The sequence below is a fragment of the Jaculus jaculus genome, chromosome 1, assembly GCF_020740685.1.
Source record: "Jaculus jaculus isolate mJacJac1 chromosome 1, mJacJac1.mat.Y.cur, whole genome shotgun sequence".
Taxonomy (NCBI): domain Eukaryota; kingdom Metazoa; phylum Chordata; class Mammalia; order Rodentia; family Dipodidae; genus Jaculus; species Jaculus jaculus.
Genome location: NC_059102.1, coordinates 168034420 through 168050899, shown reverse-complemented (window position 1 = coordinate 168050899; position 16480 = coordinate 168034420). Strand labels below are relative to the sequence as shown.

Below are 16480 nucleotides of genomic sequence, written 5' to 3'. Positions count from 1 at the left end.
GAAGGATGTGTTCAGGGTTTCTCTGTAACAGTGACTTCTCATTGCTGGGACAAAACACCTGACCAGAAGCAGCTTATAAAATGAAAAGATTTATTTCAGCTTACAATTTTAAGAAGAAGATCCATCATTGCATGGAAAGCATGATATGAGGAGAATCTGGTTCACATCATCAAATTGCAGCAGTAGGGAGGAAGCAGCAAGAGTGAACTGACTATGAACACCCAGTGGGCTGGACAAATAAGCCCCAAAGTCTGCCCCTAGTGACACACCTCCTTCAGCAAGGATCCACCTCAAAGGCCTATGGGAGACATTTCATTCAAGCCATCATTTTCTCAATCCACTTGTCCGTCTTTCAGAACCTTTTCTGGATCTTCATCTGTCCTGCCTCCTCCTGGTTCCATGGCCAAGGCACCCTGGGGTCCCATCTGACACTCCCTCCTGCTCTGGGACTGTGCCAGCATCAAGGGTTGTTCTGGTTGATTACCCCTGGCCGTCTGCTCTGGCCTGTCTCTTCTAACTTGAACAACTTCCCAGGCCCCCTCACAACTCTCTCCTCTCCAACTGGAGAAACAAAGATTTCTAAAAGAAGCCACTGGAATGTGCTAGGCAGGGGCCCTGAGATCTCTGAGGATGTTGGAAAGATCTGGGATGTATGTGAACCACTCCCAAGATGTTCCTAAGTGTGGGCAGAAGGCAGGGCTCCTGCATGCAAGGAGGCCTCAGAGCTTGCTGAACAAAGGCAGTCAGCAGGTGAATGAGAAGAGGAAGGACAGGTAGGTCACACACAGACGACAGAAGTCACTGTCAGGCTGTAAAGGAAATGCCAGTTGTTCCAGAAGGGGGACCCAAGAGGGAACCCAACATGACAGTGGCCTGGGTGTGTGCCATAACAGAGGTGGTACATTGTACTGACATGTCAACTTCATAAAAGTTGAAAATGTTGATGAGGGAAAACCACTGACTACATACTTGAGCACAGTAGGGGAGGAGGTGTGGCAAGGGAAGGAATCTGTCAGTGCTTCAGGTCTGTGCTGCCTGGCCTATAGGCAAACATCTAGAAATTGCATCTGCTTTATTCAAAGAGCTACCAATCAGAGAAAACAGTAGATTGACATCCCCAAACCCCATCTTCCCAATCTTTTCTCCTTAGCACTTTTACAGGGAACCAGAATGAAGGCAATAAAGTCCAGTCTTATTCTTGTGACTAAGTGGCTCAAAGGCTTCAAAGTTCACGGTGGAGTTTTTTTTTTCCCTTATCGGCTTCTCTCTGTAGCAGGGGACGGACGATTCCACTTTTCCCTCATGATGGTCTCTGTGGAGTAGGAAAGGGATTGCATCCAAGGCCATTTGCCTACCTTCCTCAAGCAGACCATTTGTTCCACACGTGGATTTAAGATCTCTCAATTCCAAGAGATGACAAGCATGGCCGGTTAACATGCACCATTGCGCATGCCCAGCCTCCGCCCTACCGACAGCCCCGCCTTTCCGCCCATCGCCAACATGGCGGCCCCAGCAACAGTCCTCCCGCTCCCTACGGACGTCGCTGCGTCTGACGTCATAGGAAGGCGCCGGCTGTGCCGGAAGCGGCAGAGACTGCACGTGCACTATGGATACGCCGCTGAGGCGCAGCCGGAGGCTGGAAGGCCTGAATCCGGAGTCCACGGGGAACCTTCCTGAAGTTCCGCGGGCGAGACGAGCCCTCGTGGAGTTCGACTCGGACCCGGAAGAAAGGAGCGAGCCGAGGTCGCCTCCGAGTGCGCGACAGCACGGCCTAGGATCTCCCCGAACCGAGCCGGAAAGGAGCCCGGGATCACCCGGTCTAAAACAGGTTGCAGGCTCAGGGTCCCCCCAGAGGCAGCCAGAGACAGACCCCGGGTCCCCCCAGCCGCAGCAGGATGCAGGCCTGGAATCGCCCGCAAGACTGCCCGAGTTGAGGTCAGAACCCCTCCATCGTGCGGAGTCACCCCGGGACTCCCAGGCCGAGGGAAAACCGGACTCGGAGGCGAGCCCGGGCAAGGAGGAACTGACTCCGGGGTCCCCTCAGCATCATCTGCAGCCGGGCCCGGGATCCCCAGAACCTTGTCCCGGTCAGCTGGCGCCGGGTCCTGAGCCCTCGCAGCCACCACGGGAGTTGACACCCCATGCACCCGGCTCCCTGGAGCGACAGCAGGAGCCAAGCCAGCCACCTCCGGCCGGGGAGACAGTGACAGGCGGCCTCGGCATAAACAAACGAAGTGGATCTTCCCCCCGAGCCCCAGCGTCCAAAAAGTTGAAGGAGAGGGAGGCGCTTCCTGAAATCCCTAAGGGGAAGCCCAAATCCGGGCGTGTGTGGAAGGACCGCTCCAAGAAGAGGTGAGGGGGAACGGTGCAGTGTGGACGGGGCTTGGGGTCTTCCATTTGGGGCATACCTTTTCCGAAATTCAGCTCCAGGATTGGAAAGAGCTCATTTTAGTAAGGGTGTCAACAAACAGGTGGTCACAGACAGAATGTGGAAAAATAATGCCCTGGGGTCTGGGAGGTAGGCCCTCAAAGGTTATTTCTATAATCCTCACCTTTTCGGGGTCCTTGTGGGCTTCCCCTCCATCACCTGAGTTCCCAATTCATCCAATAGTCATTTTACCTCGTGAGGGAGGCTTAAGCAAGTCAAGAACCCATGACCTGATAAGGTCAGTGAGGTCTTCTCCCACTCTTGTCTGTTAGAGTTATAGAAGCCACTGCAATCAGGACCTGGCAGGGGGCGAGCCTTTCAAATACAACAGCACATACTACAACTGCCTTTGCCCATTGGGGTCGGTGTTACTGTTCTTGATTTACATCTTGACTAACTTGAGTCTCAAGGAAGCTAAATGATTGTATACACAGCCGGAGAGCAGGTTTGATTTTCAAAGCCTTATGTGTGAAATGCCATAGTCTGTCTGCCTTGAATTGGATTGCAGCCTTTTTAAGACATGAAGTCTTTCAACACGAACCTTTGTGAGACATGTATCCAAATCATGGCAGCCCTGCAGAGCTTGCTGATCTCAGATAGCTCTACCTTGTTTCTTTGTTTAACCTTTTCTTCTACAAAATAATATTTGTCTTTAAGAAAAAAAGAAAGTAAAACTAAATAAAGCACTATATTTAAACCTGTGGATGGGAATTTTCCCCATCCTTGGTTACGCTGTAGTGCAAAAGAATTCCTGGCTCTTCCTGTTGCACAGCTGACTTCTACCATTTTGCTGTTGCTTTAAAGAGTTAAGGAACATGACTTAAGGGAGGGGGTGGGGCTGGAGGGATGGCTTAAGGCATTTGCCTGCAAAGCCAAAGGACCGAGGTTCAATTCCCCAGGACCCATGTTAGCCAAATGCACAAGGGGGCACACGTGTCTGGAGTTTGTTTGCAGTGGCTGGAGGCCCTGCACACCCATTTTCTCTCTCTCCCTCTTTCTCTGTCAAATAAATATTTAAAGAATATTTATTTTAAAAAATGGCATGAGCGGGCGTGGTGGCGCATGCCTTTAATCCCAGCACTGGGAGGCAGAGGTAGGAGGATCGCTGTGAGTTCGAGGCCACCCTGAGATTCCATAGTGAATTCCAGGTCAGCCTGGGCTAGAGTGAGACCCTACCTCAAAAAACCAAATAAAATAAAATAAAAAATAGCATAAGGTCTTTTCAGTACCATCCTAAGCACCTAGTACCACCTTTTCAGTAAAGGAAGGAAGAGGGGAACTTGTAACTGCTGGAAAGAAGTAGGTTTCAGTGGAAATTTACCAGAGACAAGAATGTATTTCTTTGAGGTTGTGGGGATAGCGGAAGTTTGTAAGGAAGAAAATGGTATTGACTGAGGATGGATTTTATGTTAGGCCCTTTGCATGTGTCATTTTGTACCTCAAACCTGAGGCAGTGAGTGTTAGCCCCACCACCACCACCACCCCATTAAACAAAAGAAGCTCTGAAGCTGAAGTGATTGTAGAATTATGGCACTGCCCCTCCTCCATCCCAGCAGGTCACAAGAAGAATAGTGGGCCCACTTATGGCCAAACAGAACCAGCTAGAGGATGAGCAAGTTGAGGTGAGTGAGTGGAGCTAGGGCTCCTGTCCTGGTACTTAGCTGTGAGAAGGGAAGATGTGCTTGCTGAGGAAGAAGGGACTGGGCTATGCCAGGTGAGCAGAAAAGAAGGATCATCAGGGAGGGAGCCTCGGAGCACTCCGTCAAGGGGCAAGAACAGTGGTGATTGGTCCCAGCTTCCCTCCCTGGACAGAAGCCAAAGCTGACCCTTATGTTACCCCCTTTGGGCATGATTCAGCTGTGTAACTCAAGGGCTGCTTTGCTCAAAGTCATACAGATAGTAATGAACTCAGTACTTGGCTTGAGTCTCCAGGTGAAGCTGGTGCTGTGCATCTGCACTGAGTGGGTACTTTAGCCAGGAGTCATGTGACAGCTTACAGCAACTAAGATGAAATAAAGATCAGTTGCACTTTCTTCTATTTGTTTATTTATTTATTTATTTATTTATTTTGGTTTTTCAAGGTAGGGTCTGACAGTAGCCCAGGCTGACCTGAAGTTCACTATGTAGTCTCAGGGTGGCTTTGAACTCACAATGATCCTACCTTGGCCTCCAGAGCACTGGGATATCCATAACCTCACAGTGTCTGACACTACCTGCACAAGACCATCATAATAAGAGGAAAAGATGATGACATCTAAATAAAAGATTGATTGAGAGGGGGAAGTGTTATGATAGAGAGTGAAGTTGCAAAGGGGAAAGTGGAGAGAGGGACTTAGCATGGTTTATTGTCTATAATTATGGAAGTTGTCAAAAAAAAAAAGGTCAGGCAGAAGGATTGCAAGTTCAAAGCCAAAAAAAAAAAAAGGATGTGTACTACCACACCTGGCTCAGTTGCATTTTCTTATTTATTTATTTTTTATTGACAGCTTCCATAATTGTAAACAATATCCCATGGTAATTCCCTCTCTACCCCACATTTTGTGCTTTGAAACTCCACTCTCTGTCATATACTATCCCGCTCTCAGTCAGTCTGTCTTTTGATGTCATGATCTTTTCTTCCTATTATGATGGTCTTGTGTAGGTAGTGTCAGGCACTGTGAGATCATTAGATATCCAGGCCATTTTGTGTCTGGAAGAGCACGTTGTAAGGAGTCCTACCCTTCCTTTGGCTCATGCATTCTTTCTGCCACCTCTTCCACAATGGACCCTGAGTCTTGGTAGGTGTGATTAATATATTTAAGTGCTGAGCACTCCTCTAGTCACTTCTCAGCACCATGGTGCCTTCTGAGTCATCCCAAGCTCACTGCCATCTGAAAAGAGAAGGTTCTCTAACCAAAAGTGAGAGTGGCATTAATATATGGGTATGAACATTAAGAAAAGTGCTTACTGGGCAGTTTGGTGAGCATAGTACATACATTTAGCCAGACACCAGCAGACATTGCACCCCTAAGGTTCATGACTACACCTGTTGTAGGTTTTCAGTATCAGGGATGTATTCCCTCTCATGGAGCAGGCCTCCATTCAAATTAGAAAATGGTTGGTTTCTCCCATAACAGACGTGCCACTATTGCACCCATTGGCTCATTTGGCCTGGCTGGCCAAATTATAAGGCTTGCAGTATCCACTGTTGATTATCTTCATTGGTGATATCTCTCTCTCTACCATTGAACTGCATGCAGCATGGCTTTTCCCAGCTTTCTGTCAGCTGGTCTACATGGAGGAGGTTTTCAGCTCAGCTCCAGTAGGATTTCTCAGTGGCCTTGCAGCCCAAATATGTGGATTTTTCAACAATAGGGCCTTGCCATCTATTCCTGGTGGGAAACCAAAGGCCTTGGCAATGGCCTATAATGTTTTGGTGGTATCAGGGCCCTCCCTTCTTTTGAGAACTCTATTTAGTTCCATAGCCCATTTTTTAATTGGGTTGTTTGGTTTTTTTATTTTTTGAGTCTTTGTATATCCTAGATATTAATCTCTATCAGATGTATAGCTGGCCAAGATTTTCTCCCATTCTGTAGGTTGCCTCTTTGCTCTATTCACGGTGTCTTTTGCTGTACAAAAGCTTTGTAATTTCATGAGGTCCCAGTGGTTAATCTGTGATTTTATTGCCTAAGCAATTGGGGTTATATTCAAATCGTCTTGGCCAATACCAGTATGTTGAAGGGTTTCTCCTACTTTTTCCTCTAGCAGTTTCAGAGTTTTGGGTCTGATATTAAGGTCTTTGATCAATTAGGACTTAATTCTTGTGTATGGAGAGAGAGAAGGATCTATTTTCATCCTTCTACAGATATATGGCCAGTTTTCCCAGCACCATTTGCTGAAGAGGCTGTCTTTTCTCCAATGAGTATTTTTGGCATTTTTATCAAAGATCAGGTGGCTATAGCTACCTGGACTTACATCTGGGTCCTCTATTTTGTTCCATTGATCTACACGTCTGTTTTTGTGCCAGTACCATGCTGTTTTTGTTACTATGGCTCTGAAATATAGAGGTATGATGATACCACCAGCCTTATTTTTGTTGCTCAAAATTGTTTTAGATATTCGAGTTTTTTGTGCTTCCAAAGGAATTTTTGGATTGTTTTTCCATTTCCATGAAGGAAATGTGGTACCCACTGTTCTCTTTTTAGGAGACTAGGTCTTCAGCAGGCCTTTAGAAAGGGAGGACCGTGCTGGGATAAGAGGCTAGTAGTGCAGTAGGCAGGACAGAAAGAGGCTGTGATGGGTAATCCTGGGGTCACGTTCCAGGCTGCATGTGCTGACTCCTTGGAAGGGGGCTGAAAATCAAAGAGAAGTATTGACACTCCCTTGGTCAGTAGTAGGCTCTGCCCAGTGGTTTGAAGTGCCCAATAAGGAATGTGGGTACCTTAGAAGTCAAGGCCATAGTCTGAGAAGCAGAAGGGCCACTTTGGGAGGATCTGCTGAGTAGGTTTGGAACTTTGGGGTTGAGGCTGGAAAAAAGCAGGCCCACGGGGCAACGAGCAACAGGGTGGCAGTCACAGGAGAGAGCAGTGGGGAGGCTTGCTATTTTCAGTTTTACTTCTTAATGTGGAGCTCTTTGAGCAGAGAGAAAGGGAAAGACCTTGGTTATATGAGCCCTCACGTTCCCACCCAGTGCCCACAGTTCTCAGCATTCTTCTATCATTTCATTTTTGGTCCCTGAGCATTTCTCTCTGCCTTTTCACCATACAACACTTTAAGCACATCTAGATGCATTCTTACAGGACTGTCTCCATTCTCCCGTGACTCTAAAAGCATCACCACTGTTCAGAAAAATCCCAACTTCTTTGCCTGATTCTGCTGCACCTTCACACCTTCCTAGTGGGAGAGAGTCTGTATCATTACAAAGAACTCCACTTAGGGATGTTATGCTAGGGAAGTAGCGTGTCACCCTTGTGAGCACCCCATCTCCAGAGGCAGTTGCACCCAGTCCACTGCCCTTAATGGCAGCAAAACTCTACAGCCGAGGCCTTGTGGTCACAGAAGGGTTGAATTCCCAACTGCTACTCAAGAACCAGTGGATGTTGGCACAGAGCCACATGCTTAGGTTTTTGCAAAGATGAGTGGCAGCTGGCATGTGGAGAAGCAGGCACTGAGCCAGTTGAGAGCAGAGGACATGGGCAGTACTGCCCAGGCTCCCAAATGCACACTCTCCTACCCAGGTTTTCCCAGATGGTTCAGGACAAGCCTCTGCGCACCTCCTGGCAGCAGAAGATGAAGGAGAAGCAGGAGAAGAAGCTGGCCAAGGACTTTGCCCGGCACCTGGAGGAAGAGAAGGCAAGGCAGCGGCAGGTGAGAGACCATTCAGGCCAGGGTTTGAGCATGGTTGAGGGTACAGTGGCTGCAGCTGAGGCAGAAGCCTGGGAAGGAGGTGGGCTTGGCCTGGGGCCCCTGAGCCTGAGGGTTGCCTGGTGGAGGAGAAGAGTAGTCATCCTACATCTTTGCCAGCCCAGATCTGCCTCCGGCTCAAGAATGGGCAGGAGGCTGGAAGTGTGGTAGGAAACCCAGGGAGAAGGCCAAGCAGCTTTTCCCCGGACCTCCCGTGCAGAAAAGGCTTACAGGTTAGAAAGCCTTGCCTTCTTTTGCTCTGTCATTCAAGAAGGGGCCTCCACATGCCAGCCTGTGGGTGGTCCCCGTTCCCTTTCTCCTCCAGTTCATTTCCCTGTCCCCCATCACAGAACCAAAAATGCCCCACTGACAGAGCACTTACCTGGCATGCACAAAACCCTGGACTCCATTTCCAGCACCATGGAGGGTTCTGACACCTTCACCTCTGCAGAGGGTCCTGTCTGCAGCAAAAGCAAAAGGCTACACTTAGAGAAGGCACGACCAAGCAAGGGAGGTGGTGCTGGGATGATCAGTAGCGCTGTCCCCAGGCCATAAGAGCACTGACCCAACCTGGCCACTGGGAAGAGGGTGTGTCAGCCACTCTCACTTTGAGTCACCCCAGCCCAACCTGTTGCAGAGGTCCTAGAGATGGTGGCAGCCTCTGTGTGCTGAGGCTTTACCCCTTCCCCCCCCGCCCCCCCCGCTTCCTGTCCAGCCCTGGCCCAGACCATGCCCTGACATTCAGAAGCTAAGGGCTAACTTCTTTCTCCCCAAGGAAGCAGATCACCTATGTGACTGCTGGTTGTCAAAGCCAAAAGAGCCACCACCACCACATGGAGGCAGTAGAGGTGCCATCCCACCTCTGGCCCACAGTAGCAATGGCATAGTTAAAAAGCCCTGGACTTGGGCTGGAGAGATGGCTTAGTGGTTAAGGTACTTGCCTGCAAAGCCTAAGGACCGAGGTTCGATTCTCCAGAACCCATATAAACCAGATGCACAAGGTGGCTTATGTGTCTGGAGTTCATTTGCAGTGGCCAGAGACCCATGTGTATCCATTCTTTCTTGATCTTTCTCTCCCCTCTAATAAACAAAAATATTATAAAAAAAATTTAAAGCTCGGACTTCTGCTCACCCCAGTAGACTATAGATTCTGAATGTCCCTCCCCACAGAGCCAGTGCTGTTCCAGGCCCTACACGTGGTTCACACGCTTATGTGTCAAATCAGCCCTAATGTGGTAGGACCTGTGGTTGTCTTCGTTTTAGTAGTGGGGAGGTGGCAACACAAACTTAGCCACAGTTACCTTACTGGAAAGTCGCAGTCAAGACTGAGGCTGCAACAAACCCTCCAGAGCCTCTTCTTTGTGGCTCAGCCCAGGCCCACCCTGGGAACAGGTCCAAAGCCCAGCCTCACCAGGTTGTGCATTCCTATTCCAGGACCTTTGGACCTGGGCAGACAGGACAGGTGGGGAAGTAACGTGTGGGAAGGCCGGCGAGCACTCCTGGCACCTGATGCACGGGGTGTTGTGGAGGCCTCCTCCTCCTGTGAGAGAGTTCTGGTGGTGGGGCCACCGCCCTCATGCCTGTCTGTCTGTGTAGCCACCTTCTTTCTGTTGCAGTCAGGCACTTCCGACCACAGGGATCATCAGTGCTGGGCGCACAGTGCCAGCATCACCCTCTGCTTTTCCCCAGAGGTCCCCCAGGCCTGCACCTTTCCCACCTAGAACCCAGATAGGCCTTTCCTTCTTCTTGGGAATCATGCCTAGGCTCACTCAGCAGAGACCTGAGAGACCCAGGCCCCATCAACTCCTCTTCTGTTTCCCTTCCCCTGTGTGTGTGTTCCAGGAGAAGAAAGAGCGCAGGGCCGAGAACCTGAGACGCCGCCTGGAGAACGAGCGGAAGGCCGAAATCGTCCAAGTGGTGAGTATCCCTCCCCAGCCCCACCTGAGGGATGCAGGCTGGCCTGGTGAAGCAGCTCTGTGGTGTGCCTCAGTCCCCTGACTCACTAGGCCACTGCTGTAAGCTCAAGTTCCTTCCTTTCCCCAGAGGACAGACACACAGTTCCCAGCCACCCTGATACCCCCATTCTTCCCACCTCCAGATCCGGAACCCTGCCAAGCTCAAGCGGGCAAAGAAGAAACAGCTACGCTCCATTCAGAAGCGGGACACCCTGGCCCTGCTCCAGAAGCAGCCGCCCCAGCGGCCAGCAGCCAAGGTGTGAGCTTAGGACAGCCAAGAACCATGGCAGACACCATGCCTTGTGCCCCTATCACATGCCTCGGCAGGGACCTGCACACCTACTCTATGGCCTCAAGTCAGGGGGGCCCAGGACCTGCCAGAGACTGGGGAGAGAGATGAACCTCCCCACTTCTTCCCCATTCTTCTCCAAGTGCCTTCAGATCGTGAACAGTGAATTCTTCCTTAGTAGTTCTCTCTCAGCGTGCTGGGTGTAACCCAACCGTGGAGGACAGCAGTTTCCAGACCAGTCCACTGCCTCTGTCCCCCAGCTGAGTGAATTGGGATTCACTGCTCCCTGGCCACCCCATCAGCATTCAAAGATTAACGTGGAAAGGTTGCCGGGAGCTGCTCCCTTTCCCATACCAAACTGAAGAAGCCCCACAGACAGCGTGCCCATCCAGTCTAAAGTCTACAGCAGAAATACTTATTGAATTCCTGTGTGCATAGGAACTATCGTAGGCACCAAAGAAGACAGGCAAAAGGCCCTGCTCCACGGGGCTTTCGTTCTGATAATAAACAAGTGAAATACATGGTGTGTCCAGACTAAGGAACAATGAGTAAAGCCGAAAGGCCCGAGAGTGGTGCTTTACTCTCCCGTGTGCAGAGCACGTGCTACAGCTGGTACAGAGACTTGACAGAGAGCCGGGCCTTTAGTGAGTCTAACCTTCAGTGGTCCAGGAGGTCCTGAGAATTTCTCATGCTTGCATGAGCACTGATTCATCCACCAAATAGTTACTGCCAACTCACTACTCCCCCTGCAACTACAGCCCACTGCCCTCCAGTGCATGATGGGAGGAGGCTATTCATAGGTTGGAAGGAAGTACCCAGGCCCTGTCCTAGTGAGGCAGCCACTGCCAGGTACCAAGGGTGGGCTGATGGATGTTCTCTGGATAGAACTGTGCGTGTGATACTGAAGGCTAGAGTGCAGACCGTGTCCACAGCAGCCCTGAAACTGGGCAGTTTGCTTCTCTGAGCACAGGCTGGCGCCTGTGTAAACACACTAACAAGCTGATATGGAAGGTTTGTGGGATGAAGCATCTGGCTGACAGGCCAACTGGGGTGACAAAAATGAAGGCAGTAGATTGGAAAGGTGCTTCTGAACCTTTCCTCTCGCTGCATCCCCCAATTACAGTACTGTTTAGTGGAAAGCTCTCCTGCTCTCCCATCTCTGGTAAAGTCTGCCCCCACAAGCACAAAGCAGCACCCTGAGAAGCCCATTTTGTCTAGCCTCTTGTGGTCCCCTGGGAGGGGATAGAGATGCCAGGCTGGGCCTGCTGAGTCAACTACACTCAGGCACACCAGCCCATGTGTGCAGTTTGGTTTCAGGGTCCTAGGTCCAAGCCTAACCTGGAGGCCTGCAACCAGAACCCAGCTAGCTCCCCATGTTGACAAAGGCTTTGACCTGTGTACTCATTCCCCTTCCCCCAACTGAATCTGGGTTCTTCTGTACATGGCACTGAAAACTAAAGTGGGAAGTGTTGCTTCAGTTCTGTGTCTGAAAAAGATAACACTAAAATGCTAATTGCCAGGCCCTCCTACCTAAAATCTCCAGGACTGGTACGTGAACAAACACTTTTTTTTGGTTTTTGTTTTTTTCAGGGTAGGATGTCTCTCTAGCCCAGGCTCACCTGGAATTCACTATGTAGTCTCAGGCTGGCCTCAAACTCACAGCAGTCCTCCTGCCTCAGCCACCATGTGCTGGAATTAAAGGTGAGAGCCACCATACCCAGATTTTTTTTTAAATATTTTTATTTGTAAAAGAGAATGGATACACAGGGCCTCTAGCCACTGCAAATGAACTCCAGATGCATTTGTGCCAGCTGGTACATCTGGCTTTACATGGGTTCTGGAGAATCAAACCCTGCTCATTAGGCTTTCTGCCATGTCAGCCTCACACTGGGTTGGACCTCCAGACCAGAAAAAGTTATGGGAGAAATGGAATTTATTTCAAGCTTACAGATCCATCCATAATGGCAGAAGCTAGGCCCCCTTTCACAGGTCCATGCAGCAAAATGCCACCACCAGCACCATAAGCAAGCACATTCCAGGAACCCAGGCAGAGCTCAGGCACTCTTAGGCTGGAATTTAGATCTGCCCCTAGTTAAACACCTTAAGCCTAGATGCCAGAATCCACCCACAGTGACATCAATATACACGCTTGAATAAAACTTCTGAATCTGTTGGGGGCCATCCATTCAAACTTCCACAACAGCCATGCCCATATTTTTTTTAATATTTTTGGGCTGGAGAGATGGCTTAGAGGTTAAGGCCCTTGCCTGCAGAGCCTAACAACCTGAGTTCGATTCCCTAGTTCCACATAAAGCCAGATGCACAAAGTGATGAATGCCTCCAGAGTCCCTTTGCAGCAGCTGGAGGCCCTGGTACACCTGTTCTCTGTCTTGCTCTCTTCTATTTGTTTGTAAGGAGAGAGAATGGGCACACCAGGGCCTGTAGCTACTGGAAACAAACTCCAGATGGCATGTGTACCACCTTGTATATCTGGCTTTACATGGGTACTGGGAAATCAAACCCTGGTCATTGCTTTGCAGGCAAGGGCCTTAACCATTGAGCCACCTCCACAGCCCAGTATATACTTTTTTATTTTTGGACTATATACTTTTTAAAAGAAAATTATTTTGAGAGAGAGGGAAGGAGAGAGAGAACAAGGCAGATTGAAAGAATGGGCGAACCAGGCTGGAGAGAGGGCTTAGCAGTTAAGCACTTGCTATGAAGCCTAAGGACCCTGGTTCGAGGCTTGGTTCCCCAGGACCCACGTTAGCCAGATGCACAAGGGGTGCACGCATCTGGAGTTCCTTTGCAGTGGCTGGAAGCCCTGGCGCGCCCGTTCTCAATCTCTCTGTCTCTTTCTCTCTCTGTGTCACTCAAATAAATAAAAGTGAACAAAAAAATATTTTTTTTAAAATGGGCGAGCCAGGGCTTTCAACCACTGCAAACGAACTCAAAGCTCATGTGCAACCTTCCTTACTTGGGTACTGGGGAATTGAACCTGTGACCTGAGCCATATACCCAGCCCTTTGTGTGTGTGTGTGTGTGTGTGTGTGTGTGTGTGTGTGTGTGTAATTTTTTTGTTTGTTTTGTTTTTTCAAGGTAGAGTTTCACCTGGAATGTATGTAGTCTCAGGGTGTCCTCAGAACTCACAGCTATCCTCCTAGCTCTGCCTCCCTAGTGCTGGGATTAAAACGTGCGCCACCACGCCCGGCTTTTTTTTTTTTTTTTTTAAACTGGGGTACTGAAGAAGGTGAGATGTGTTTGGCCTGTGATCGCCGCCCCGCCTCAGCTGTCAAGAAGTCTGTGCCCTGCCATCTGGGCCCACCGCCTAATCCGAGGTGGAGCTCAGCGCGCGGCTCAGGGGTCCCCGCTCACCCCGGAACTGCGCCCCGTCCTGCGGGGACTCGGCCGAGTCTCCCCGCAGCCAGCCGAGGAGCCGCGCGGGGCGCAGAGGCTGGGCGCGGCCGCTGAGCCACAGGGTGGAGGCCCAGGTGGTGGTGGAGGAGGCGCGGCGCGGGCGGCCGCCGGGCTCGCCGTCGTCCACGAGCACGCCCTCGAGCACCGCGCGCAGCGAGCGCCGCAGCCTGCGCCCCACGTCGGGGCAGGTGAGCACGTAGAGCAGCGGGTTGAGCACGCTGTTGAAGAAGGCCAGGCTGGTGACGAAGGGCAGCCCGCGCCACACCAGCGGCCTCAGCGCCGCCTCGGCGTGCGAGCGCGCCTCCAGCAGGCTGAAGACGTGGTAGGGCCCCCAGCAGAGCGCGAAGGCCGCCACCACGGCCGCCACCAGGCGCACGAAGCGGCCGGGCCTCGGGCGGCCGCGGTGACCCAGGCGCACGCTCACGGCCGCGTGGCTCGAGGCGATGGTGGCCAGCGGCACCGCGAAGGCCAGCAGGAACTTGCTGACCGCCAGGGCCTTCTGGCGCGAGTCGCACGTGGCGTTGCGGTCCGGCCCCGGGCTCAGGAGCAGCACGTTGTAGTAGCACATGACGCGGCCGTCCCGCCGCGGGATGGTGTCCCGGAACACGAAGTACGGCACGGTGTTGAGCACCGCCAGGCCCCAGAGCGCCAGGCAGACCGCGTGCGCCGTCGCCACCGTGCGGTGGTTCTGCGCCCACACCGGCCGCACCACCTGCACGCAGCGGTCCACGCTGATGGCGCTGAGCAGGAAGCCGCTGGCGAACATGTTGAGGAAGAACACCGACGAGTGCAGCTTGCAGAACGTGGTGCCCAGCTCCCACGAGTGGCCTACCGCCAGGAAGTGCGTGAAAAAGGGCAGGGAGGCAGCCGCCAGGAAGTCGGACAGCGCCAGGTGCAGCACCCAGGTGGTGACCACCGTCTGGCGCATGCAGCAGCCCACCACGAACAGGATGAGGCCGTTCTCCACCAAGCCCAGGACGGCGGCCAGCCCGTGCAAAAGCACGGACACGTGGTCGATATAGCGAATGCTGGAATTGCGGTGACTTTCGAGGGTGCTCATCTCCTCCAAAATGGGACAGAGCGGCTGAATCAGCGTGGAGTTGGCCATGGTTGGCTTCTGTGGGGAGGGAGGGAGGGGGAGGGGAGCTGAGCCTGACAAGGGGGAACCAGGTGCCTGCAGCTAAGGCAAGAAGAAAACCTTGCTCAGAGATGCCACTAATAGTCTGAAGGGTTAATAACCTTCCCTGAAAACTAGAGAGAACTAAAGAGTTAATAACTGTCCCAAAGACCAGCAGGCTATAAAGAAACCTCAGAAACACTTGGCTTGTCTACTCCCAATTGATAAACTTCCCTTAGCTCAGAAAACCTTGAGGGAACAGAAACCATCTGGTGGAATATCCTCCCTAGACAATTTTTCATTTAAAAAAAAAAAAAAAAGCTTATTCTGAGTAAAGACAGGAGAAGAGGAGGGTCAGTGGTCTTTAGAACTCCTTTTTCCAGCGCAAACACTGTTGGTTAGAATGGGAAAATCCAGTCCCTTCCAGAAACCATCCTCCTTTGAAGGGTGGGGTCCTGGGACACCAAACTAGATTTTCTTTCCTTGACAGAAGCACTTCTCAGAGGACTAGGGCGATGGCTCACTTGCTGTGCAAGCATGATGGCCGGAGCTTGAATTCCACAGAACCCAAGTACAAGCTGCAGGCAGCAGCAGACATCTATAACCCCAGCCCTGCTATAGTGAGATGGGAAGAGAATCCTGGACGCTTGAGGGCCAGCTAGCCGGGAATATACAGCAATGAGCAACAAATAGATCCTGCCTTATAAACAAGGTGCAAAGTGAGGAATGACATTCAGCATTCTCCTCTGAGCACATGCCTGCTATGGCATATGTATGCCTGCATTCATACACAAAAACACAGAGCTTAAAAAAAAAAAAAAAGCCCCCATTGGAGCTGGGGTCTGCAGTAGGTGGAGGCCGGGAATGCTCCCTGGCCCTACTTCCTAAGCTTGGGTCTGCAGGGCAGTCACACTCCTGATAACCCCGAGGCTCCTTCAGAAGAGGAACCTGAGGTTCAGAGAAGCACAGCGACAGCCCCGGGGAAGGTGCTCCTCAGCTGCATGGCGGGGCTCGGGCTCCACTCCCAGCAGCAGGCTTCACCTCATCCCCTCTCTGTCCTGACACAGTCCCTGCAGGTAGCCACTGGCTTGGCAGAGCCCCACGGGATGCTCGGAGGGCATCCTCCTGCTGCACTTTTGGGAGCCACCCAGTCTGATCCCTCTGGCTGCATGGAGACAGCCCCAGCCCCGGAGCTGGAGGAACCCCTCCCACTCTAGAGAGAACACCAGCTTTTTGAGTGCAAGCCCTCAGCTCTGGCTTCCAGGCTGGGTGAACTTGGCAGTTTCTCTAAGCCCACTGTGTGATAATGCCACCACCCTCTGAGATCATTGAGAATGCTGAAGGTACACATTGGAATGGCTTGCCATTGTGGCTGAGAAAACGTGATCCTTCCTTTTATCATCAAGCCATGCTCCTAAACTTTCCCCTCTGCTGCACTAGCTTGGGAACAACCTTCCTCTGTCTGGGAAAGCTGTTCCTTATATCGGTTCTGAGAGGGCAGCAAGGCAGCCTAACCCCAAGGCCACCACCTCCTTACCTGGACACAAAGGGAGCACAGGAGGGGCCCAGAGTCTAGCAGCTCCTGGGGACAGAAGCAGTGGGACAGGAGGCACTAAGCAGGCAGTGGGAGGGGAGTGAGTCAAAGGAGGAAATAGCTGTCAGCTCCGATGAGTGAGTGAGTGTGTGTGTGTGTGTGTGTGTGTGTGTGTGTGTGTGTGTTGTGGGTATGTGTGATGGATGTGTCCTTGCAGGGCCCCATGCATTCACTGAGGCAGGGAGCACTCACCTGGGGTGGCCCAAGCAGAGGGTCAGGTGGCCAGCTCCATCACTCTTCCTCTTGTTCTAGTTCTTATTTGAGTCTCAGACTTGGTTCCCCTGCAGGACTGGAGTTG

At 51.5% G+C, this 16480-nt stretch overlaps 2 protein-coding genes and 1 non-coding gene across 3 annotated transcripts; 2 read left to right on the top strand and 1 right to left on the bottom strand.

Annotated features, from left to right (window-relative positions):
* Window positions 1–1585: 1585 nt before the first annotated feature.
* On the top strand, window positions 1586–10572 carry Ccdc86 (coiled-coil domain containing 86). Its single transcript, XM_004667689.2, has 4 exons — window positions 1586–2352; window positions 7645–7774; window positions 9653–9727; window positions 9909–10572. Exons 1-4 carry the CDS (start codon window positions 1607–1609, stop codon window positions 10026–10028), a joined length of 1071 nt encoding a protein of 356 aa, XP_004667746.2. The 5' UTR covers window positions 1586–1606; the 3' UTR covers window positions 10029–10572.
* Window positions 3111–3247, top strand: LOC123457834. The gene has a single exon (XR_006635196.1). It is a non-coding gene; the product is annotated as a small nucleolar RNA SNORA46 (small nucleolar RNA).
* A 2810-nt stretch (window positions 10573–13382) lies between the features above and the next one.
* Window positions 13383–16223, bottom strand: Ptgdr2 (prostaglandin D2 receptor 2). The gene is made up of 2 exons (XM_004667688.2): window positions 16126–16223; window positions 13383–14588 (listed from the first exon to the last, which is right to left on the bottom strand). The coding sequence occupies exon 2, from the start codon at window positions 14577–14579 to the stop codon at window positions 13383–13385; it is 1197 nt and encodes a 398-aa protein (XP_004667745.2). The 5' UTR covers window positions 14580–14588; window positions 16126–16223.
* Between the last annotated feature and the right edge of the window lie 257 nt (window positions 16224–16480).

Coding starts and splice junctions, on each gene's coding strand:
- Ccdc86 (XM_004667689.2), top strand. CDS start 1,607: ATGGATACGCCGCTGAGGCGCAGCCGGAGGCTGGAAGGCCTGAATCCG. Junction 2,353..7,644: donor AAGGACCGCTCCAAGAAGAG/GTGAGGGGGAAC, acceptor TCTCCTACCCAG/GTTTTCCCAGATGGTTCAGG. Junction 7,775..9,652: donor AGAAGGCAAGGCAGCGGCAG/GTGAGAGACCAT, acceptor TGTGTGTTCCAG/GAGAAGAAAGAGCGCAGGGC.
- Ptgdr2 (XM_004667688.2), bottom strand. CDS start 14,579: ATGGCCAACTCCACGCTGATTCAGCCGCTCTGTCCCATTTTGGAGGAG.